This window comes from Phocoena sinus, chromosome 20 (genome assembly GCF_008692025.1).
Source record: "Phocoena sinus isolate mPhoSin1 chromosome 20, mPhoSin1.pri, whole genome shotgun sequence".
NCBI classification, from domain to species: Eukaryota; Metazoa; Chordata; class Mammalia; order Artiodactyla; family Phocoenidae; genus Phocoena; species Phocoena sinus.
Genome location: NC_045782.1, coordinates 15,434,582 through 15,452,631, shown reverse-complemented (window position 1 = coordinate 15,452,631; position 18,050 = coordinate 15,434,582). Strand labels below are relative to the sequence as shown.

The 18,050-nt window shown below is 59.8% G+C and overlaps 1 protein-coding gene across 8 annotated transcripts in view; it reads right to left on the bottom strand.

Annotated features, from left to right (window-relative positions):
* The window catches only part of MYO18A (myosin XVIIIA), a 94,279-nt gene that overhangs the window by 33,885 nt on the left and 42,344 nt on the right, over nt 1-18,050 (bottom strand). For 4 of the 8 annotated variants that reach the window (XM_032615528.1, XM_032615530.1, XM_032615533.1 and 1 more), the window contains 17 exons: nt 11,435-11,522; nt 11,127-11,233; nt 10,836-11,012; nt 10,260-10,473; nt 9,847-9,989; nt 9,147-9,247; nt 8,222-8,285; nt 7,864-8,008; nt 6,221-6,232; nt 5,435-5,611; nt 5,126-5,216; nt 4,675-4,867; nt 3,744-3,830; nt 1,551-1,692; nt 1,230-1,389; nt 836-1,022; nt 270-513 (listed from right to left, as the gene is read on the bottom strand). In XM_032615528.1, the coding sequence (XP_032471419.1) occupies nt 270-513; nt 836-1,022; nt 1,230-1,389; nt 1,551-1,692; nt 3,744-3,830; nt 4,675-4,867; nt 5,126-5,216; nt 5,435-5,611; nt 6,221-6,232; nt 7,864-8,008; nt 8,222-8,285; nt 9,147-9,247; nt 9,847-9,989; nt 10,260-10,473; nt 10,836-11,012; nt 11,127-11,233; nt 11,435-11,522 (2,332 nt within the window). Of the gene's footprint in view, nt 1-269; nt 514-835; nt 1,023-1,229; nt 1,390-1,550; nt 1,693-3,743; nt 3,831-4,674; nt 4,868-5,125; nt 5,217-5,434; nt 5,612-6,220; nt 6,233-7,863; nt 8,009-8,221; nt 8,286-9,146; nt 9,248-9,846; nt 9,990-10,259; nt 10,474-10,835; nt 11,013-11,126; nt 11,234-11,434; nt 11,523-12,352; nt 12,389-18,050 lie in introns of all 8 variants that reach the window. The other 4 variants (XM_032615526.1, XM_032615529.1, XM_032615531.1 and 1 more) reach the window with 2 other exon arrangements.

The window sequence follows — 18,050 nt, the reverse complement described above, 5'->3', positions numbered from 1 at the left end:
GGGCAGGGGAGGGGATGAGGAGGGCTGGAATGTGGAAGGGAGAGGATGGTCAGCAGGCTGGCAAGAAAAAGAGAAAGAAACAGACTGGGCTGGAGAGATGCGAGGAGAGACCCCCAGAGGAGGCAGCAGCAGAGATGAGGGATCTAGGGCCAGTCGGAGGTGGGGGGGAGCAGCACCCCTCCAGCCCCACAGGCCCTGTTAGGGAGGTGGGGAGGGGCAGGGGCAGCTCTAGGAGGGAGAGGTAGGAGTTGAGAGGGAAGGGGCCCCACCTTGGCGGTACATGCGCACGGCATCAAGCAGGCGGGAGCCTCGAAGCTGGGCGCGGAGCAGGGGCACGTCCAGCTGCAGGAGCCCGGCCTCGCAGTGGTCTCCCGGGGGCAGGTCCAGCTCACTGCTACAGCTGACTCTGCGGGAGTGGGCAGAACGGGGCTCCCCCGCCCAGCCCTCTGCCACAGGCAGGAAGCAGTGCACGAAATGCAGCTTTGACTTCTTGATGGTGTCAATGAGGGCGTCCTGCCAAAGGGGAAGGGACAGCCTTCAGTGGGCTCTGACAGCCCGAGCCAAGAGACCAGGGACCGGCGCCAGCGTCTCCGCTCTGTGCAGGATGGCAGGTGTCCCACCCCTGGCTGGGCAGGACGTGCTAAGCCTGGACAACCCTGCCCGTACTAGGCCCGGGGGGCCACGCACAGCGGGTAGCACTGCAAGAGGACCCCACCAGCAGCAATCAAGGTGAGTGGGCTGCTGAGTGAGCTCTGGGGACCTGAGTGTGCCCAGAAGGCCCCGGCCCCCTGCCAGCGGTCGGGAAGTGTCCCGGGGCCCGCACTGGCACACTTACCACCTGCAGCCTAATCTGGATGCACAGGGACTTCTTCTTGACGGCCGCCATCCCTGTGGTGAAGGTCTTCCGCATGCTGGTGGCCCGGCGCAGCGCCAACTGCGAGCCGCCCTCCAGGCCCGCAATGGAGCCTGAGAGCACCGTGGCGCTGCCCGCCCGGCCCAGAAACAGGTTGCTGATGATTTTTCTGCCAGAGGAGGAAAAGGAGGGAAAGAAGTCATATTCAGGCAGCAGTAGAGGCCGTTTCTCTTCCCAGCTCCTAGGTCACCGTGGCCGGGGGCCTGGGTTATCTGGGCTGGGGCTGCACGTCTCACACCCGACAGAGACACTACAGAGAAACCCTCAAACAGCAGGAAGAGAAAACCGGGGTGGGTGGACGGAGTGGTGTTCTTACTTCTGGGAGTCCTGCAGGAGCCGGGGGGCGTTCTGGGTGGCCGGGTTCTGCTTGGTGTAGCTCAGCCAGCCGGCCGTGTTGTACTCCACCCAGTTGGTGCCATGGCTGTGGCCCAGGAGAAAATGGTGTGGTTTGCTGCTGCGCAGGAGGGGGCTTTGGCCTGAGGGCGGGGCAAGCAAGGTTCAGGTCATCAGGGCACAGGTCCCCCAAAAGCCCATGGATTCAGTGAGCCCCCCAGGCAGTGCCGACTGGACCCATATATACATAAATGGGTTCTCAGGAGAGGAAGCAGAGGAGCCGCCCTCCAGGGTTGCCACCTACCTTTTCGGTCACCTTCCTGGGGGCCATAGTAGGAGAAAAGGCGCTCCAGGAGGGCGTCCTCAGTGGCCCCTGGCACCAGCACCTCCTCTTCCAACAACCATAGCAGGCCCTTCGCCTCATCCGTGTGGGCCAGCGAGCGAACCTATGCAGAAGGAAAGAAAGCCCGCAGTGTCACATGGAGCTGCGTGAAGGGGGCTAGGACCTGTGGTCCCGACCGCACACCATAAACATGCTACACAGATACACACGCTACAGCTCCTGCCACTCATGGCTGACATTCTGTGGAGCAGGTGGCCAGCAAGGAGAAAGCAGGGCCAGAAAGAGATCAGAGAGAGAAGCCCATAGCACAATATGACTCCTAGGACCTGTGTCCTGAGTCCCCAAAGACTGAAGGCTTCTTATTGACGCAAGCTCACATCCAGAGCCTCTCCTCCATCCTCAACCCCTTGGAGAACAGGGGGGCTTGGGTGAGCCCCGCGTTGCCCTCACTCTCTGGGCATCACCTCCCACGCAGATTAAAGGAGATGAGGTCTTTAAGGCCCTGAGCACAGGGCATGGCCCAAAGGAAGCTGTCAACAAGAGACAGCGGTGATTAATCCTGGTTCCCCGCCCGAGAGGGGAGAACCCAGAGAGGGCTCGGAGCACTGCAGGTGGGGTCACTACAGGGTGATAAACTCAAGTGCCAAAAGCCTAAGACAGTTGACTTAATGGCTGTGGCAGCCAAAATGGGCAGAGCTGGGGTGCCTGGAGAGCAGGTGTCCCCATCTAAAGGGAACAGCCACCACTCAGGAGCAGCCAACTGCTGTCCTGGAAGAACGGTGGCCTAGTGTTGGCAAATCTTCCAGCTTTTCAAGAGAAGGCGGAAATACTGAATTCTGATTTCTAATTCCCCATGCAAGCCAAACAACCAAGTGTGAAGGTGCCTTTTTTATGGAATTCCCAGGTCTTCCTTGGGCAAGGAGGACTCTGGCCTGGCCTCTAGGGACTGGGGACAAGAGAAGTGAGAAGTGCCCTTTTCCCTCTTTGACCCAAGCTGCCCAAGGGAGTCTGTGTGCTGATCAGGAGGACACAGAAGGTGGCCGAGGACCGATGGGCAACTAAGGCCCCCGAGCAGCTGGAGCTGTATGGCAGGAATGAGCAAGAAGCCACTGGATGGTGAGTGGCAGGCTGGGCACTGAGGGGCTCCCGTGCCCAGAGGTGGAGCTGCCCGATGCCAAGGCCCATCAGAAAGGGGAGAGCAAAGGAGGGAAGGGATGGCCAAGCCCCATTCAAACACACTATCTGACCCACCACTGCTCCTAAGCCAGCCGGGTCAACTTGCCCACACCTCCTGGGAATGGCAAAGGCTCTTGAGGGACGCCTTGGCAGGGGCCTAGGTGTCAGGAAGAAAAGCCAGCTTCCCTGGGGAGATGTGGGACTTGGGCACTTGAAGCACTTGTCCTGGGGGACGCTCGCTCTCCCGGGGCCCCACCCCCTGGGCCAGGGCCTTCCCGCAGGGAGGCGGGAGAGAGGTGGGACTCAAAGCAGAGGAGGGAGGTCAGCAGCCTGGCAAAAATGCCAATTCTCCAATAAAGCGCCTTATGCAGCTTCCCTAATTGAAGACAATGGCCAATGCCAAGCGCTCACCAGGCAGCCAGTCCCCCAGGCAGCAAGGTGCCCAAGACGCTTGCCCAAAGGGTGACAAGGCCCGTCCCCAGACTGAGCGGCGAGGACTCACACCCACACAGCCCCTCAGTGGGCATTTTATATCTGGGTACTGTTTCTGCGTTTGGGTGAATGTCACCTCCTCGCCCTGCTCTGCTAGGCTGCACCGGTCCTCCGCTTGGGGACAATGGGAGGGGATGACTGTGTCCTCTGGGTCCAGCCAGGCCCTCACCACTGAGGAGGTGGTAACAGGGCTCCTGGCAGACACACTGGAGGCACGGCTGGGACAGGGCCTGAGCTCAGACACCCGTGGGTGGTGCTCCCCACTGCACCAGGGCAGAAGGAAGTGCCACCTTCCCGGCCAGACTGGCTGACAGCTGAGGGAAAGGGCGCACAGCTCGAAAGCGCTTGGTGTCTGGGCCAGACTGCTGGGCCCCCCAGCCCATAGTGTCCCCACGCAGCAGCAGCTCATATGGGGAGGGCTCTACCAAGGGAGAGGAATGGGAAGGGCAAGAAAAGGCCAGCCCAGGCCCTCCCTGGAATTCCTACCAGGGACTGATGGGAGGCCTGGTCCACGGCGGCCACAGAGTCACCTGTGGCTGGCTCCAAGTCGTCAAACACCAGCTCGATGTTCTCCTAGGAAGGAAGGTGGGGAGGTAGTGAGCACAGGGCCGTGTGTGGGGTGCAGCCCTAGGAGCAGGCCAGGTGGGGACGCTGGGGTCAGCAAGTCCAATGTCCCATCCGAGCAGGAGCTCCCCTCCAACAGCCCGACTGACAGATGCTCACCACCTCTCAAGGCACCGCATTGTGTCTTGGGACAGCTAACCTTCTCCTAACCTCCTTATACAGCGAGCTAAAGTCACATACACACTCTTGTCACTCCCACCTGCTCGTTAGGCTGCGTGGAGTTAGCCCACTCTCGATTTCACACACTCATCCTTGAAATACTTGAAGACAACTGTCATTTTCCTCCTGAATCTTCTCTCACCCAAGATAAATATTCTCCCCAGCTCGTTCAACTCACCTCCACTTGAGGTAGGATTTCCAGATCCATCCGGGACACCCTTTTATGGGGGCAGGGGGGCTAAATAATCAGTCACCATACCAACAGCTCAGGAGACAGGGAAGGCCAGGCCCGACACACGTGGAGGGAGGAACTGCACGGTGGCAGTTCACGGGGCCTAGGCAGGTGCCTTGAAGGTGGGCAAAGAGGGGCTCCCAGGGACCCTGAATGCATCTTCAGCTTCTTGGAGAGCAAACTCTCCATAAAGGAAGAACGTAGCCTGGGCAGGAAAAGCGTCCTGCTCCAGAGACCACAGGGGGACATAAATGTCAGAGGATAAAGGGCTGGGAAGGGAGCAGCCAGCAGGGAAGGGGGTACCTTGCTGCATCCACAGATGCCTCCCCCCCACACTGAGGGTGCCAAGGCCAGAAGGTGAGCCTGGGGGTGTTAGGCGGCAGGGGCAAGGTCAAGTGCTACCTCCTTGTATCTTTCCAACTCCTGCACAAAGGTGCGCTCGTGGAAGAGCCTCTGCAGCCGGTCCTGGGTGTAGTTGTGGCACAGCTCCTCAAAGGAGGCCCCGCGGGCCGACCCACCCTGCTCAGGGTTCTGGAAGCCGGGAGTGTCCACAATCATCATAGAGCAGAGTGAGTGCTGGCTGGACTTGAGAGCCCTTCACAGGGAGAGCCTGGGTCAGAGCTGCCCAGGGCAGTGCCCCCCGTGCCCAGGTCGCTCACCCCGCCCCCATCCCCCTCCCCACCCAGGTGCCCAGGACCCGTGGGGAGGACTTGCCTCTCCTGCCTGCAGGGACAGTGAGCCCTCTGCTGGTGGAGGATGGCTCTGCCTCAGCAATCACACAAGCCCAAAGGCATCAACCCCACCTTTGTCAAGGCAGCAAGATGAGAGCTCCTAGGCCCTGCCTGGCGCTCACCTGTTCACCAGGGAGATGAGAAGCGTGAAGAGCTCGCTGTAGAGGCCGGACGCCATGCCCTCCAAGCACTCCAGTGCACTCAGTTTGGGGCCTGTGGGCAGGAGGGTCAGTTCTATCTCCAGGTCCCTGGGACTCCCCACCTGGGTGTGCTCCCTACCCACCCAGGCCAAGGCAGCATGGGGCCCTGGGGCTGGGCCTCTCCCCCTAATGGGAGCATCTATTCACCCCAGGAGTTTGCCCACCCGAGAGATGGCAACGAGCCCAGGAAGAGGCCTCCAATCACTTCCAGCAGCCAAGGGGCTCGGGTACCTGTGCCGTCCCCCAGGCTGCTCTCCTCGGGGCCCTGGCGGAAGGAGGTGGAGCGCTGCAGGGTGCCGCCCTGGTGCTGGTGCTTGAAGATGGCCGAGGAGAGCTCTTCCAGGCTGCAGCCCAGCAGGTACGCGGCCTTCTGGGCCCACTCGTGGCGGGCAAACTGCCTGCGCCCAGCTATGGGGTAGAAAAAAGGACCTGACGTCGTGGGTCTTCCTCCTTAGACTGTTTGCTGACCACTGTGCCCTTCAGCTCCCTTGCGCCCATAGCACTAGGGAGCAGGCATCTTCCAGAGGGAAAAAAAACGAGCCCTGATGACACCAGCAGGGCTTCAGGCAAAACAGGGAGCGCCAGCAGCTGCCAGCGCTTCCTGTGTCCCTTGGGGTTGGAGAGAACGAGCAGGTCCTAAAAGAGGAGGTAACTCCACACTGCGGCCACCAGAGGGCTCCCAATCAGCTGCAAAAACCCCTTTAGAGGGCTTGGCCCCAGGCGCCAACGTGGGGAAGGACAGAGCATGAGCCAGCCCACCTAGGATGAACACAGAACTGCCCGTGCCTGGTGGGGGAGTATCAGGAGAGCACTGGTGTCTCCCCCTTCCTTGAACGCATTAGGACCCTCCCGAATGCGTCCGCCAGGGGAGACTGCAAACATCCACTGTGGCCCAACAGTGGAGAGGCGACGAAAAACTGCAGGGGAGAGGGAACAGCCCACGCAGGCAGACGCGCCTCAGCCGACACGTGTCTAATCGCGGCAATTAGGGAAAACTAACAAGAAACAAGGTTTTACCTTCGGCAGCTTCTGTAAGGCAAAGGACCAGCATGCAGCATGCAAAGAAAAACAGCATGTTAGCAAACAGTCATCAGCTGAGCCTGCCAGGCCCAGTGGAAGGGCCCGTGGGGGTGGGGCTTTGGGAAGATGAGCAGGAGAGAAAACACAACCCCATTCAGACTCAGAAATGCAAAAACACACACGCGCGCCCGCACACACTCACAGCCTCAAAGGAGTATGTTTATGGATGTGATCACACTGACACACAAGGGAAGAGACCTGCAAAGACTTTCTATCACACACACATGTGCACACATGCTCCCCCCCCACCCCAGAAAATACTGGAAGCTCTGAGGAGGTAACAGACACTGCTCAACAAGGTCCACGTACTGACGCACCCAGAGCTCTCCACCTGCAGTCAGCGCTGAGTAGGGTTACAGGAAACCTGCACTGTTACCTCCTTGGAGTGAAAGAACTTCCTCAAGACACAGCCACACAGCCACCCACCTGCCCACCTACAAGTGTGGAGACAACTTCTTTAACTCAGAGTCTGCTTCCTCTTTGGCAGGGATGTAACCTGCTGGGATCATAAGGAACCTAACACCCAGACTCATGTTCCTCCATGCACCCACCCACCCTCCCACCCACCAGCGCTTCCTCACTCCTGCTGACAGCCTGGGGCCCTTCACATCCCAGAGGAAGATGAAGCCAATGCCCAAGGTGCTGTTCAGAAGCAGCATCCCTTTCCCTAAACCGGAGGAGAAAGGGGTGAAGAGGAGCTCCGAGCACCTGACCATCAATGGAATCTCAGAGGAAGGCAAAGGAGCTCTTCCAAGCCAGACCAAGCTCCAGCCCTTCACAAGACCCCAAGCACGGATGCTGAAGCTGCAGCCCATTCAACACCACGGTGCCTGCTGCCCCCTAGTGGCCTCTACCCTGACATGCAAGAGGAAGAGGCACCTACTACCAAACCAGTGGAGAGAGGGGAAGATTGAGGGAAAACTGGCCTTGGGAAGCCCCAGGAAGCAACACACCCTTCCCTACACAAGCCCCATGGAGGGCATCCTGAGAGATTCCAGGATCTGAATGCAAAACAGGTAGAAGCAGCTATTCCTGGGACTCTGAGAAGCCCCACTGCCAGTAAGCACCCTCTCCACCCTCAACCCTGGGGCTTCTCCCAGGCCAGTGTCCTCTGCTATGACAGAACAAGCCCAGCCCCCAGAGAGAGACCAGGGCAAGCACCAAGAGGGGGGCAAGGTGGCCCCTACACCCCAGGACGGGGTCAAGGTCCGTTACCCGCTTGCTCCTCGGGGGCCTCTGTCAGGAAGGGAACAAGAAGGAGAGTTATTCCAGGGGGACTGCTCTGAATTCACGCCCTTCTCTTTCCCCTCAGCCTCCAATCTCCCAAGCCCCCTGCTCTTCACAGCGCTCCCGGTCACTGCCACCTCAGTCCAGGCCTCTGGCCGTCCTTGGCAGAGACGCTTCTCCGGGGGTTTGGAGACTTCTGCTCTGATGAAGGGGACGGGGAAGAGGCACAAGCCAGAGAGGGGTGTCTGATAACAGGTGAGTCTGTGCTGGGCCAGGACCAACTGCGAGTGGACTGGGTCCCCGCCAGCTCTCCAGGTGACCCGCTAGGCTGCTGGGATCCACTGCCCTGTTACCTCTGGTGGCGCCTGCAGCCCCCAGGTGGTAGATGGCAGCCAGGATGAGCCAGCAGGCTTTCTGTTCGTCGGGGGAGATGCCCAGCACCTTCATGGCCGTCTGGAGCTTGCTGAACTGCTGAGCTGCCTTCTGTTTCTCTTCAGGCTGCAGCGACAGATGGGCACACTGGCAGCAGATCTCAGAGGGGCTGCCCCTCTGGTATCTCCCATGCTGCTGGAGCATCAGGGCGGCCAAGCTAGAGTAGAGCCGCCCGGCCTGGGCTGGGCTCCTGCTACTCCCATGAGGCAGTCCAGGACATTCCAAGCTTCTCCGACCCCAAGGCCCAGGGCTGCCCACCCATCCCCAGAGGCCCCTCACCTTGGCCAGTGGTACAATCCCAAACACATTGTTCTCTGCCAAGTGGTTCAAGTGGAGCTCTGTCCTAGGGGTACAAACGAGGCATCAGCACAGCGCTTGGTCCCCACGCCAAGTCCATCTCCCTGCCAGGCTGGAGACAGAGACTCCGCTTCCAGACTCAGTTCTGTCTGCCCATCATGCCCTCCTGTCAGGCCAGCTGCTATGGCCTTTCCTAATTGGCCTGGACACCAGGCCAGAGCACCGGCCTCCCTAGGACAGGTCACAGACAGGCCCTGGTGAGAGTGTCCAGACAGACCCCTGGAAGGGAGCAGGGAACCTGCCTGAAGGGTGAGTCCAGCCAGGACTGAGACCGTGCCCTCAGTGACAAGGAGAGCTCAAGACAATAGTGCCCTGGGCTGCTTGCTCAGCCTTATCATTTATCCTCTTCTCAGTGGACACAGACAGCAAGCCCGAAGGTCTAAGGGAAGAGCCTGGCGGAGGAGCCAACGTGGATGCAGGGAGGCCAGCATAGAGGGCACTGGAAAAGCCTTGGGCTTTTGGCCCCTGTGTGGACTCAAACACCTGCTCAGCCCCATACTAGCTGTGTAACTGCGGGCAAGCCTCTGACCACCTGCATCTCGGTCTGCTGTCCTCTCCAGATCTGGCTTCCCAGGAGCACAGATCCTAGCTAGGCCCTGGGAACGCTGAAGGGTCAACGGTGCCTCTCACATATAGCCAGGTCCCCCATGCCCGGGGCCAGGGAGCTCCCGCCGGGCAGGGCCTATGGCTCATTCATCTCGCCATCCCCAGGGCCTAGCTCAGAGCCTAACACATGGCAGGCATGAAATAAACAACCGGCATGGGATGCAATCAAGTGGCAAAGCCCAGGAGCTGTCAGTGGGTGGGAGCCCAGAGCACCCTCCTTGTTCCCTCTGTCCCATCTCACCTGAGAGTGCCATCCCCACAGGCCAGCAGGTAGTAGAAGATATTGAATGTGGCCTCACCGGCTGGGCGTCGTGCCACACGCAGCTTCTCCAGAAGCATCGTCTGTGGCACAGCATAGAGGGTATGTAGGCAAGGAGGCAGTGCCAGGTCAATCTTCTCCCACCCACACCAGAAAGAACCAGGCCCATGGGAGCGAGTGGCTGCATCTGATTCTCCAGGTGCTCAACCAGCGGCCAGATCACCTCATGGTCAAACCTGGGGCAGACGCCAGAGCCAGGGAAGAACACAGGCCCTGCCACCCCGCCCAGCCTCCAGGCACCGTCTTCCTGGGGAGCTGGACACTTTGTGGTGAGAGACTTTATTAGCATGGAAGGGAATCAGCCTCAGCTGGGCCTTACTTCACTGACAGGCCAGCCCTGCCTGGGTGAATCAGCCTGAGAGAAACCCCTGAGCAGGGGCCAGGGCCCCAACTAGGGTGTGGGCAACCCCAGGACGGGCAGGAAGCTGAGCCGTGCCCCATCCAGGGCAGGAGGCACAGGGGGCAGAATGTGGAGGCTCAGGGCAAAGTAGGCCAGCCCCGCCGGGCCCAGGGTCCATTTCATTAGGGAAGAATCCCAGGAAAATGAGGTGCAGGGGAGAGTCTGATTTCTAGGGCGTGAAATCAGGCAGCCAATCTCTTACTACCCTGAGTGTCCCCTCACCTGAATGGAGGCTGAGGCCACCTGGCCGGCTTGGTCAAAGTCCAGGGAGAGGATCTGGGAGAAGCGGGTGGCGTTGCCGTTCATGATGGTGGGGCTGTTCCCAAAGGCTTCCAGGAGGGTGTACAGAGCCTGCCACTTGTCCACTGCAGAAGACAGGCCCAGGGCCCATCAGGAAAGCCACGGGCAGCTTGCCCCCAGCCACAAGCTCCAGAGGCCCAGGGAGAATGGGAGGCCCATCCCATGGCTGCTCCTCCAGCACCCGAAGGCCCAGTTACTTAGACGAGACTGCTGAGGGTCGAGGGGTTTTGTGGACACGGAGAGGCCAGGGAGAAGAAGAGCTGGCACCTCGGCGGGGCCTCCATCCCCACACCCCTCTCCAGCCCATTCTGTTTCCCCAGCTGCCCCTGCCTCACCAGAAAACACCTTATTCCCGCTGGTGCCTGCGATGGTGGCCAAATATTGCACCAGATGCTGGCAGCTGGTGGTCTTGCCACTGCCACTACTGCCCAGGAGGACGATGGACTGGTCCTGACGGCTCATCACCATCGCCCTGTATGCGGTCTGAGCCACGGCATAGACGTGGGGGGCCATGTCCTCCCGCCGACACCCCTTGAACATGTGCATCACCTTGGGCGCGAGAGGGACGGAAGGAAGGGATAGGCGCTCTTAGCTGGCTCCACACGGACAGCCCTCACCCCCAAGGCCCACATCTTTCTGGGCTTTTCACTCCAGGGGAGCCAGAAGGTTCTGAGGCTAAGGTCACGCATGGAAATGCAGATACCAGCCCAGTCCTGGCCTCTGTGAGAGGTCGGGGGAGGGCCTTCTGTCCCCACCCCTTGAAATGACTCCTCTTCCCAAGGCCACTGTGAGAGTGGACAGGAGCCCCGTGGGATGCCAAGGGGAAGGGGTAGAGTCGGGGAACGTGGGCAGGGGGGAGGGGATAGAGGGGGCAGTCTGTGGGGCCACATGGTAGCTGAGGGGGGCTGCACCTTCTCCGAGTACACAGCGGGGGCCCCCCGGGGGCTGAGGACCAGCAGGCTGGGGCCGGCGTACGTGTGCAGCAGGCTGGCGCCATAGCGCTGGCGCAGCGTGTGCAGGACGCTGGACTCATTGAGGTACACCAGCGAGGCCAGATCCTCCAGACGGTCGCAGGAGGGAGCATTAGCCTGTGTGACAGGACAGGCGGGCGGGCACTGAGGAACAGATCCAGTCTGCTCTGCCAGCGGACAGCCTGCCCAGCCCGGCCCACCTCCTGTGCCCTCCACCAGCCTCCTGCAAACCTTCTCCACGTCATCCTCGTCCACATCCAGGATGGCTCCATCATGGTCTAGCTTCACGCGCACCTTCCCCTCGGGCAAGCTGAGCTCCTCGGATTTGAGCTGAGTGGCTGCAGAGCAGGGACAGACAGACAGACATGGGCCCGGGAAGCCGTGGCAGCCTTCTTTGGGCCCTTCATGGTCCTACCTTCTCCCCACTGTATCACCAGCCTCTCCTTGCTCACCACTCAGGCCTCTCCAGACCCAGAGGCCCACCCACCACCCAGCCCTGAAACCAGAGAGACCCAGGCCCTGGGTCTCCCCAGACTCACCCAGTGAGAAGCCATCCTTATGGACCAGCCACACCTTCTCTGTCTCATACCAGGCCTCCTCAGCTGCGATCTGCTCTTCTGTCTTCACCTATCAGAGGGAGGGGGAGAATAAAGAGTCAGACCCTGTTCTGGAAAGCAGACAAGGACAGTAGGAGAGAGGAGACGTGTGAGGGGAAGGGCTTCCGGATGAGCCACTGGGCGAGGGGGACAGGTGGGTGGCATACACAGAACGGGAGACATCAGAGATATCAAGGGAAGAAGGTGGGGAAGCCAGGAGCTGGTGGCGGATGGTCCTGAGGAGCCCTGAGGACAAGGACACAGAGCTGGGGACCCTGACAGCCCTGAGGGTCTGGAAAGACAGAATGGGCATGTTGTATGGGTCCAGGGTTTGGAGACTGATGAATAAGGTGACATCAAAGGACCATGGCCTCCAGCTAGTTCCTTTAGAGCTAATCTGAAGACAGGTTCCCATATTGGCCAGCAGGGGGAGACAGAGGATGCGCGTCTTCAGGCTTCAGAGTGGGGAGCGGGTGCGGGTGGGGGTGGTAGGGGTTCTGCCTTTCCAGCTTTCGTATACCCAGAGGGAGCAGAATTGAAACACCTAGAAACCAAAGCTCTGGCCAGGCCCTTGGGCTTCTGTGGCTGAGAACCATGCGCCACAGAGGCCAAACTGAGTGGCGACCCTCAGTCTAGACACTCCTCCAGGGCCTGACACAGAGCTGCCCCATGTCCAGCTCCCGGCACTGCCTCCCCCAGGGGTCCCCCCAGATACCACGTGAGGTGGGAGCCAGAAGGGGAAAGCGGCCTTACACTCCAGCACAAGGCCCGGGCACAGACGCCAGCCCAGGTACAGGCCGGGGGTGGCAGGTGGTCACCAGAGGAAGCGGAGGGCTCCTGAGGGGGGCAGGAGTACCCTACCTGGCTGTGGGCAGGAGAAGCGGCCTCAGGGTCCAGCTACCAGCAGCAAGCAAAGAAGAGAGAGAGAAAAAGAGGGGTGAAGACGAGCAGGCCGTTGGCATGTCCCCTTCAGCAAGCACCCGGGGCTAAGTAGAGGGGAGAGGGGCGTAGCACCAGGAGGTGGACGGTAGGAGGGCTGGCCCAGCAGGTGTATTGTACCTAGTCAAGGAGAGGCCAGGCCGGGAAGGAGAGGCCCTGCTTGGTGAAGAAACACTTGGTACCGTCAGACTCCTCAGAGGAGATGCTCTGATAAGTCATTCCCTGCGGCAGGAGCGAGCCGCTCTGCCTCAGGCTACAGTCCCTCCTGGGCTGGCCATCCAGTCCATTCTGAATTACCCTCCTCTTCTGTGTTGCCAGACCAGACCACCTCACCACACCCAGGGCCTGGGACCCCTGGGAGCCTCTGGCCTTATCTCCAGGGCATTTCCCAACCCAGCTCCCCTGTAGCCGCCGGACCCCAGTACAGGCTGCCCCTGGCCTCCAGACACACACACAAGGGTGCCACTCCCCAGGCCAAGGGCGGCCCTTCAGAGCTGTCACCCCTGCCTAGCTCATCAAACAGGACCACCAGCAGCCCCAAGTCTAGGACCCCTTCCTCAGACTCCCACTGCACCCCTGCACCACTCCCACCCCATGGCAAAGCAGAGGTAGCACCACCCATCCAGGTCCACCTGCCAACTGCCCAAGAACCAGGGGACTATGGACAGACCCAGTGGCCAGCCTCGACCTCCCCATCTTTGTCTGGTTATTTAAAGGCCTTTCTGGAGAGGAAGGGGAGTCAGCCAGGCCTTGGACCTTGCCTGTTAGAAATGGGCAAGAAGTTAACAGGCCCCACCTGGGACTGGAGAGCCCAGGGCATCAGGAAAGGGGAGTGTCTTCTCCCTGCCTCACACCCACCAGGCCCTGGCACCAAGTACGCCCTCCGGGGCAAGAGACTGGGGCCAGAGAAGGGGCTGGATCTCTAGCCAGAGGGGTCCCTCCCACAGGTTCCCTGGAGGAACAGGCCTCACTGCGCACAGACCCTCCACAGTGCCCTTCTCTCATTTCTCCAAATGGGAAGCCCATGTGAGGGCCGCCAGGCCTCCAGGGAGCCACACTTCCACTGTCAGGTGGGCCTACACACACAGACACACACAGTCTGGCCAGCAGCCCCAGCAAAGAGGAGACCAGGGACTGGGAACCACACGTGAGAGGCGGCATTACAGGAGCTGCGAAGATCCTCTCAAGCCGCTGGTGGGCCTCCTCTGCGGGGGTCAGCTGGACGTCGGGGGCAGCTCCTGCCTAAAGGTCAAACCACTATTAGTCCCGGCCTGGGGAACTGGGGGCACAGCACACCAAGCTTCTAGCTCAGGAAGCCACTGGGACCCCCGTGGGTTAGTGGAATAGGGTCAGGGAGGCAAGCCGGGCACCAATTTGAGTTTTTAAGCTCTCAGATGAGAATAAAAACAGGTGCCTGGGAGTTCTAGGGTTAATTCTTCCCACCACTTTAACCACTCCAGCACCAGGACGGCCTGTTCTCACACGCATCCTCTGGCCCCTGCCCTGGGCCCAGGCGACAGGTGGCTGAACTCCAGGCTGGGGCCCATCTCAGCCCCAACTCCACCTGAGTGAAAGGTGGAGGGACAGGGAGCCAGAGGGAAGGCAGCCGGCCCAGGAACGGGCGCACGACGCTCTCCGGCTCCTTGGAGGTTCTTCTTAGGGGCTAGTGGTTCGCCTCACACCAAGACGCCCCTGCCAACTCCTGTGTGCCAGGAGGTCACTTCCCTGATGCAGAGCGGGCCAGGAGGGGTGAGGGAAGCTGCCACCTGCTCTCTTCTAAGTTCTGCAAAGCCCGGGAAGAATGGAATGGGGAGCAAGGCACGTCTGAGACCTTAGGGATCCTATCAGGCAGCAGTCAGAGAGGAGGGCCTCTAGGGCCTGGGAGACAGGACAGGTCTTTAGGTGGTCCCCTGCCCCACTTCCCCCGACTGTACCCTTTCAGCCAGAAGGAGCACACAGGAGCACAGAGAAGCAGTAGTGAGACTTGACGCGTCGCTCCAGCCACCCACCCACCCAACTCCTGAGGCCCCAGAAGGGTCCACAAAATGGGAAAGCTTGAAGAGAAATGCCCCCCAACCCAAGGACCAGCCAAGCAGGCATCGCCTTCCAAGGGAAAGGGCTGGACAGATTGTCCTTGGCCCTCCCCTGTGCCTCTCAGCCTCCTGTCCCACCCAGAGGGCACTTTGTGGACAGACAGGACCGCCGATACAAAGGGGACCCACTGTGCTCCTTTGCCACCCAGGCCCAGAGCTCCTCAAGAGTCCTGCTGCCAGAGGGACAGCTGGCCAGGCCTGAAGAAGTAGTGATGGCGATGATGGTACCAATAAGCACTGTTACCAGCATCACTACGGATGCTACCATTTACGGAGCACCCACCACACCAGGGATTAGGCTCAGAGCATTCATTCCCTGTATCCTTTCTAATGTTCACAGCAACCCTTCAAAGTAGGTATTATCCCTTATTTGCAATTCTGAAATCCAAAAAGCCCTCCAAAACAAAAGATTTTTCGTAACAGTTTTGGTGGCAAAACCTGACTGTTTAATTCCCCCCCGCCCCCCAGCCTGCAGCATGAACCGTCGTAATTTTCCTGTGGGAGTATTAATGTGTTTGGTCACGAGTTGCTGCTCATTATGTACATTGCATGACAGTCTCAAATATAAAAAATTGCTAATTTCCAAAATACTTCTGGCCCAGGGGCTTCAGAGGAGGGATGGTAGACCTATGTGATCCCTACTCGACAGATGAGGGCTCAGAGATGCTGAGGTCCCACAGGAGTGAGTGGTTGGGGATGGGATGTGAGCACAGGCCACCTGACCCCAGAAATTCTGTCTTTCTACCCTCTCACTGATCTGCTAAGACTCTGATCCTCAACTTGGGATCTGGGGCCTCAAGCTGATGCCATGTAGCTGGGGGCCAGGCCCCAACTCCCTCGCAAGTGTGGAAAAGCAGCAGCATGCAGTTAACGGGTCCCCTGGGTTCTGGCATTCGGTGAAGGAAAGCCATGCAGCCCTGCCATCGGCACGTGGCCCGGGCCCAGCTTCGCCGTCATGCGGGGCCTGTGGAAGAGCCTTGGGAAAGCTGGCTGCCAGTCCTCAGGTGAGGGTGGTAAGGGAGGGTCAGAGGTTAGTGACACACTCAGGTACCTCCTGCTGCACGTCAGGGGCTGGTGACTTGTTCTGTTGCAATCCAGTGAGGTTCGACTTGAGGTTCGGGTCGGCGGAGCCTGGGGCCGCCAGCTCTTCCGACTGGGCTGGGGAGCCTAGCTTCTCTGAGGCGTCCACTGTCTCTGGGGAGACTGGTTTCCCCGAGGAGCCTGGCTCCTGGCTGGAGGGCTTCTCCCCCTTCCCGGGAGACTGCCTGCTACGTGGCCTGTGGTCCTTGCCCCTGCCCCGAGACATCAGGCTCCGCAGGCCCAGGGAGAGCTCATCCTTGGCGGCCTCCTTCTCTGCTTCCGACTTAGGCCGAGCAGGGGGAGTGGGAGTGGCTGTCTTTTCTCCCTTCCTGCCTCGAGCTGGGTGCTCAGGAGATCTGACCCCTCTGCCCGCAGGTTCCTTGGCGCTCCCAGGCTCCTCGCCAGGTAGCACCTTGCTCACCACCTTCCTCACTGCATTCGCCACCCTCTTCCGGGACAGGCCCTGGGCCTCCTCACTGGGGCCTTCCGCTGAGGCAGTCCTCGGGCCGTTCATGGCGAGTGTGGATGCAGGGCTCTTGGCTCTCTGGGGAGCCTCTGAGGGTACAGGGCTAGTGGAAGGCTGAGGACTCTTAGATGGGCCACTGCTGCCCTTTGAGCTGCCCTCTAGCTACAGTCACACAAATACAGGAAGACATTAGCATCAGCCCGTGTCCCTGCCCGCCCCACACAGAGGAAGTAAGAGGTGTGACCTCACATCTAGTCGTGGAACAGACCTTCCATTCATCCAACAAACAACACAAGCTCCAAGAGGCCACCCCAGGAAGCCCTCTTTCCATCTTCCAGATAGAACAACTGCATCAAAGAGTTTGGCTTCTCTCTCCCATAAAGCACAGCAGGTCACCTGCTGTCCATCTCCAGGCTTAGCAAGGAGCTGTGAGAGGCCAGCACAGGGTGTCCAGAGGCCCATGAAGTACCCCAGAGTTACTGGCTTATGTCAGAACAGCAACTAAGCCTGGATCCCAGGAAGCCTGCTCCCTCACAGCCCAAACACAGCAGAGGTGGAGCATGGCGAGGTCAAACACCAATTCCTACCATCAATCCTGGGCCTAACTCTGGGGCTTCCTGCCTTTGTGGTCCCTGGTCCTTCTATCACCCAACTTCCTCTGTAGTCAGACCCAGAGCTTGCCCATCCCAATGAAAACCGTAGCTAGGAAGTAATTCTTGGCCCGCAGACATGCCAAGCCTCCTCCCTCCCCACTCCTCTGGGTTGAGGCCACTGTCTACCCCTCACCCACACTCTCCAGAGCTGCAGAAACCCAGTGCTGGCCCAGGAAGCTTCCACCTCAGCCTGCTTTCTGCCAGTCTCCCTGCAGTTTTCCTCGTGCGAACCTCTCAAGGGCTGGAGGCCTCCTAGCTCCCAGAGTGTGCACGTGGAGGAAGAGGTGGCAGCTGCAGCACTCAAAGGGTTAAGCACTCAAGCGACCACAGCTCCACTCTGTCTAGGCTCAGCCAGCCTCTGGGCACCCAGGAGTCCACTGAAGATGCTGGCACACTCTGCCTGGTGGGGACTGTCTGCGGTCTCGAGGAACTGCCACTGGGCAGGCCCGGCTGGCTAATGGCAGGGCAGTTTCCTGCAAAGCCAAGCCACATGGCCTGGGAGAGCCAGGTCAACCTAGGGGCTCCTTGCTGGTCAGGCAGTGCCCTGCCACTAATGAGCTGTGCTTGAGTCCCCGTTCCCCAAACAGTGACCTTGGTTCTAGGGTGTACCTGGCGGCCACCTCTGTTGAAATGCAGGAGGGCGCTCACAGAGTGGACAGACCTCTGGCTGCCGTGTGGACAGAGACCCACGTCCTGAGCAGAGCTGAGCCAAACGACCTCAGCCCAGGCCTCGGGTACAGGGTGGCCCTGCTGCAGGGGTGGGAAAGGGAGGCCTTGAAGGGGTCTCTTCCTCAACCTCTTGGGCCAAGAGTGTTCAGTGGCATGTCAGGGCCCTGCAGAGCTGCCGTGGCCCCAGCTGCTGGGCCTCACTCCCTGTCCCCCACTTCTGGCTTTCCTCCCATGCCTTCTAACTGAAGCTCATGTTGGCAATGACAATGATGATGATGACAGTAACTGCTAACACTTAAACGGAGCTTATTACGTGCCAGGCAGTCTTCTAAGCACTTTACACATAATTTCCCCCCCAAATCTGGCATCCTCCCAGGCCCCTCCCTCACAAATCTCAAACATATCCCCTTGAAATCACCCTGACCTTGCAGCACTGCTTACAGATCAGGTGGAAGCCATAACACCTGGCTAATCAAATCTCCACTCAAGGAAAGGGTGGGGGGGGGGCGGGGGCAGGCACCGTGTGGGGTAACGAAGTACAGATCTGTTTTGTGATCCAGCCCTGTTCCCGAGCCCTGGGCACTCCTGCCCGCTAGATCAACAGCAGCCCTCTCCTGACTACACGTCTCTGGACCTGGCTATTCTAGAACCGTGTCCCC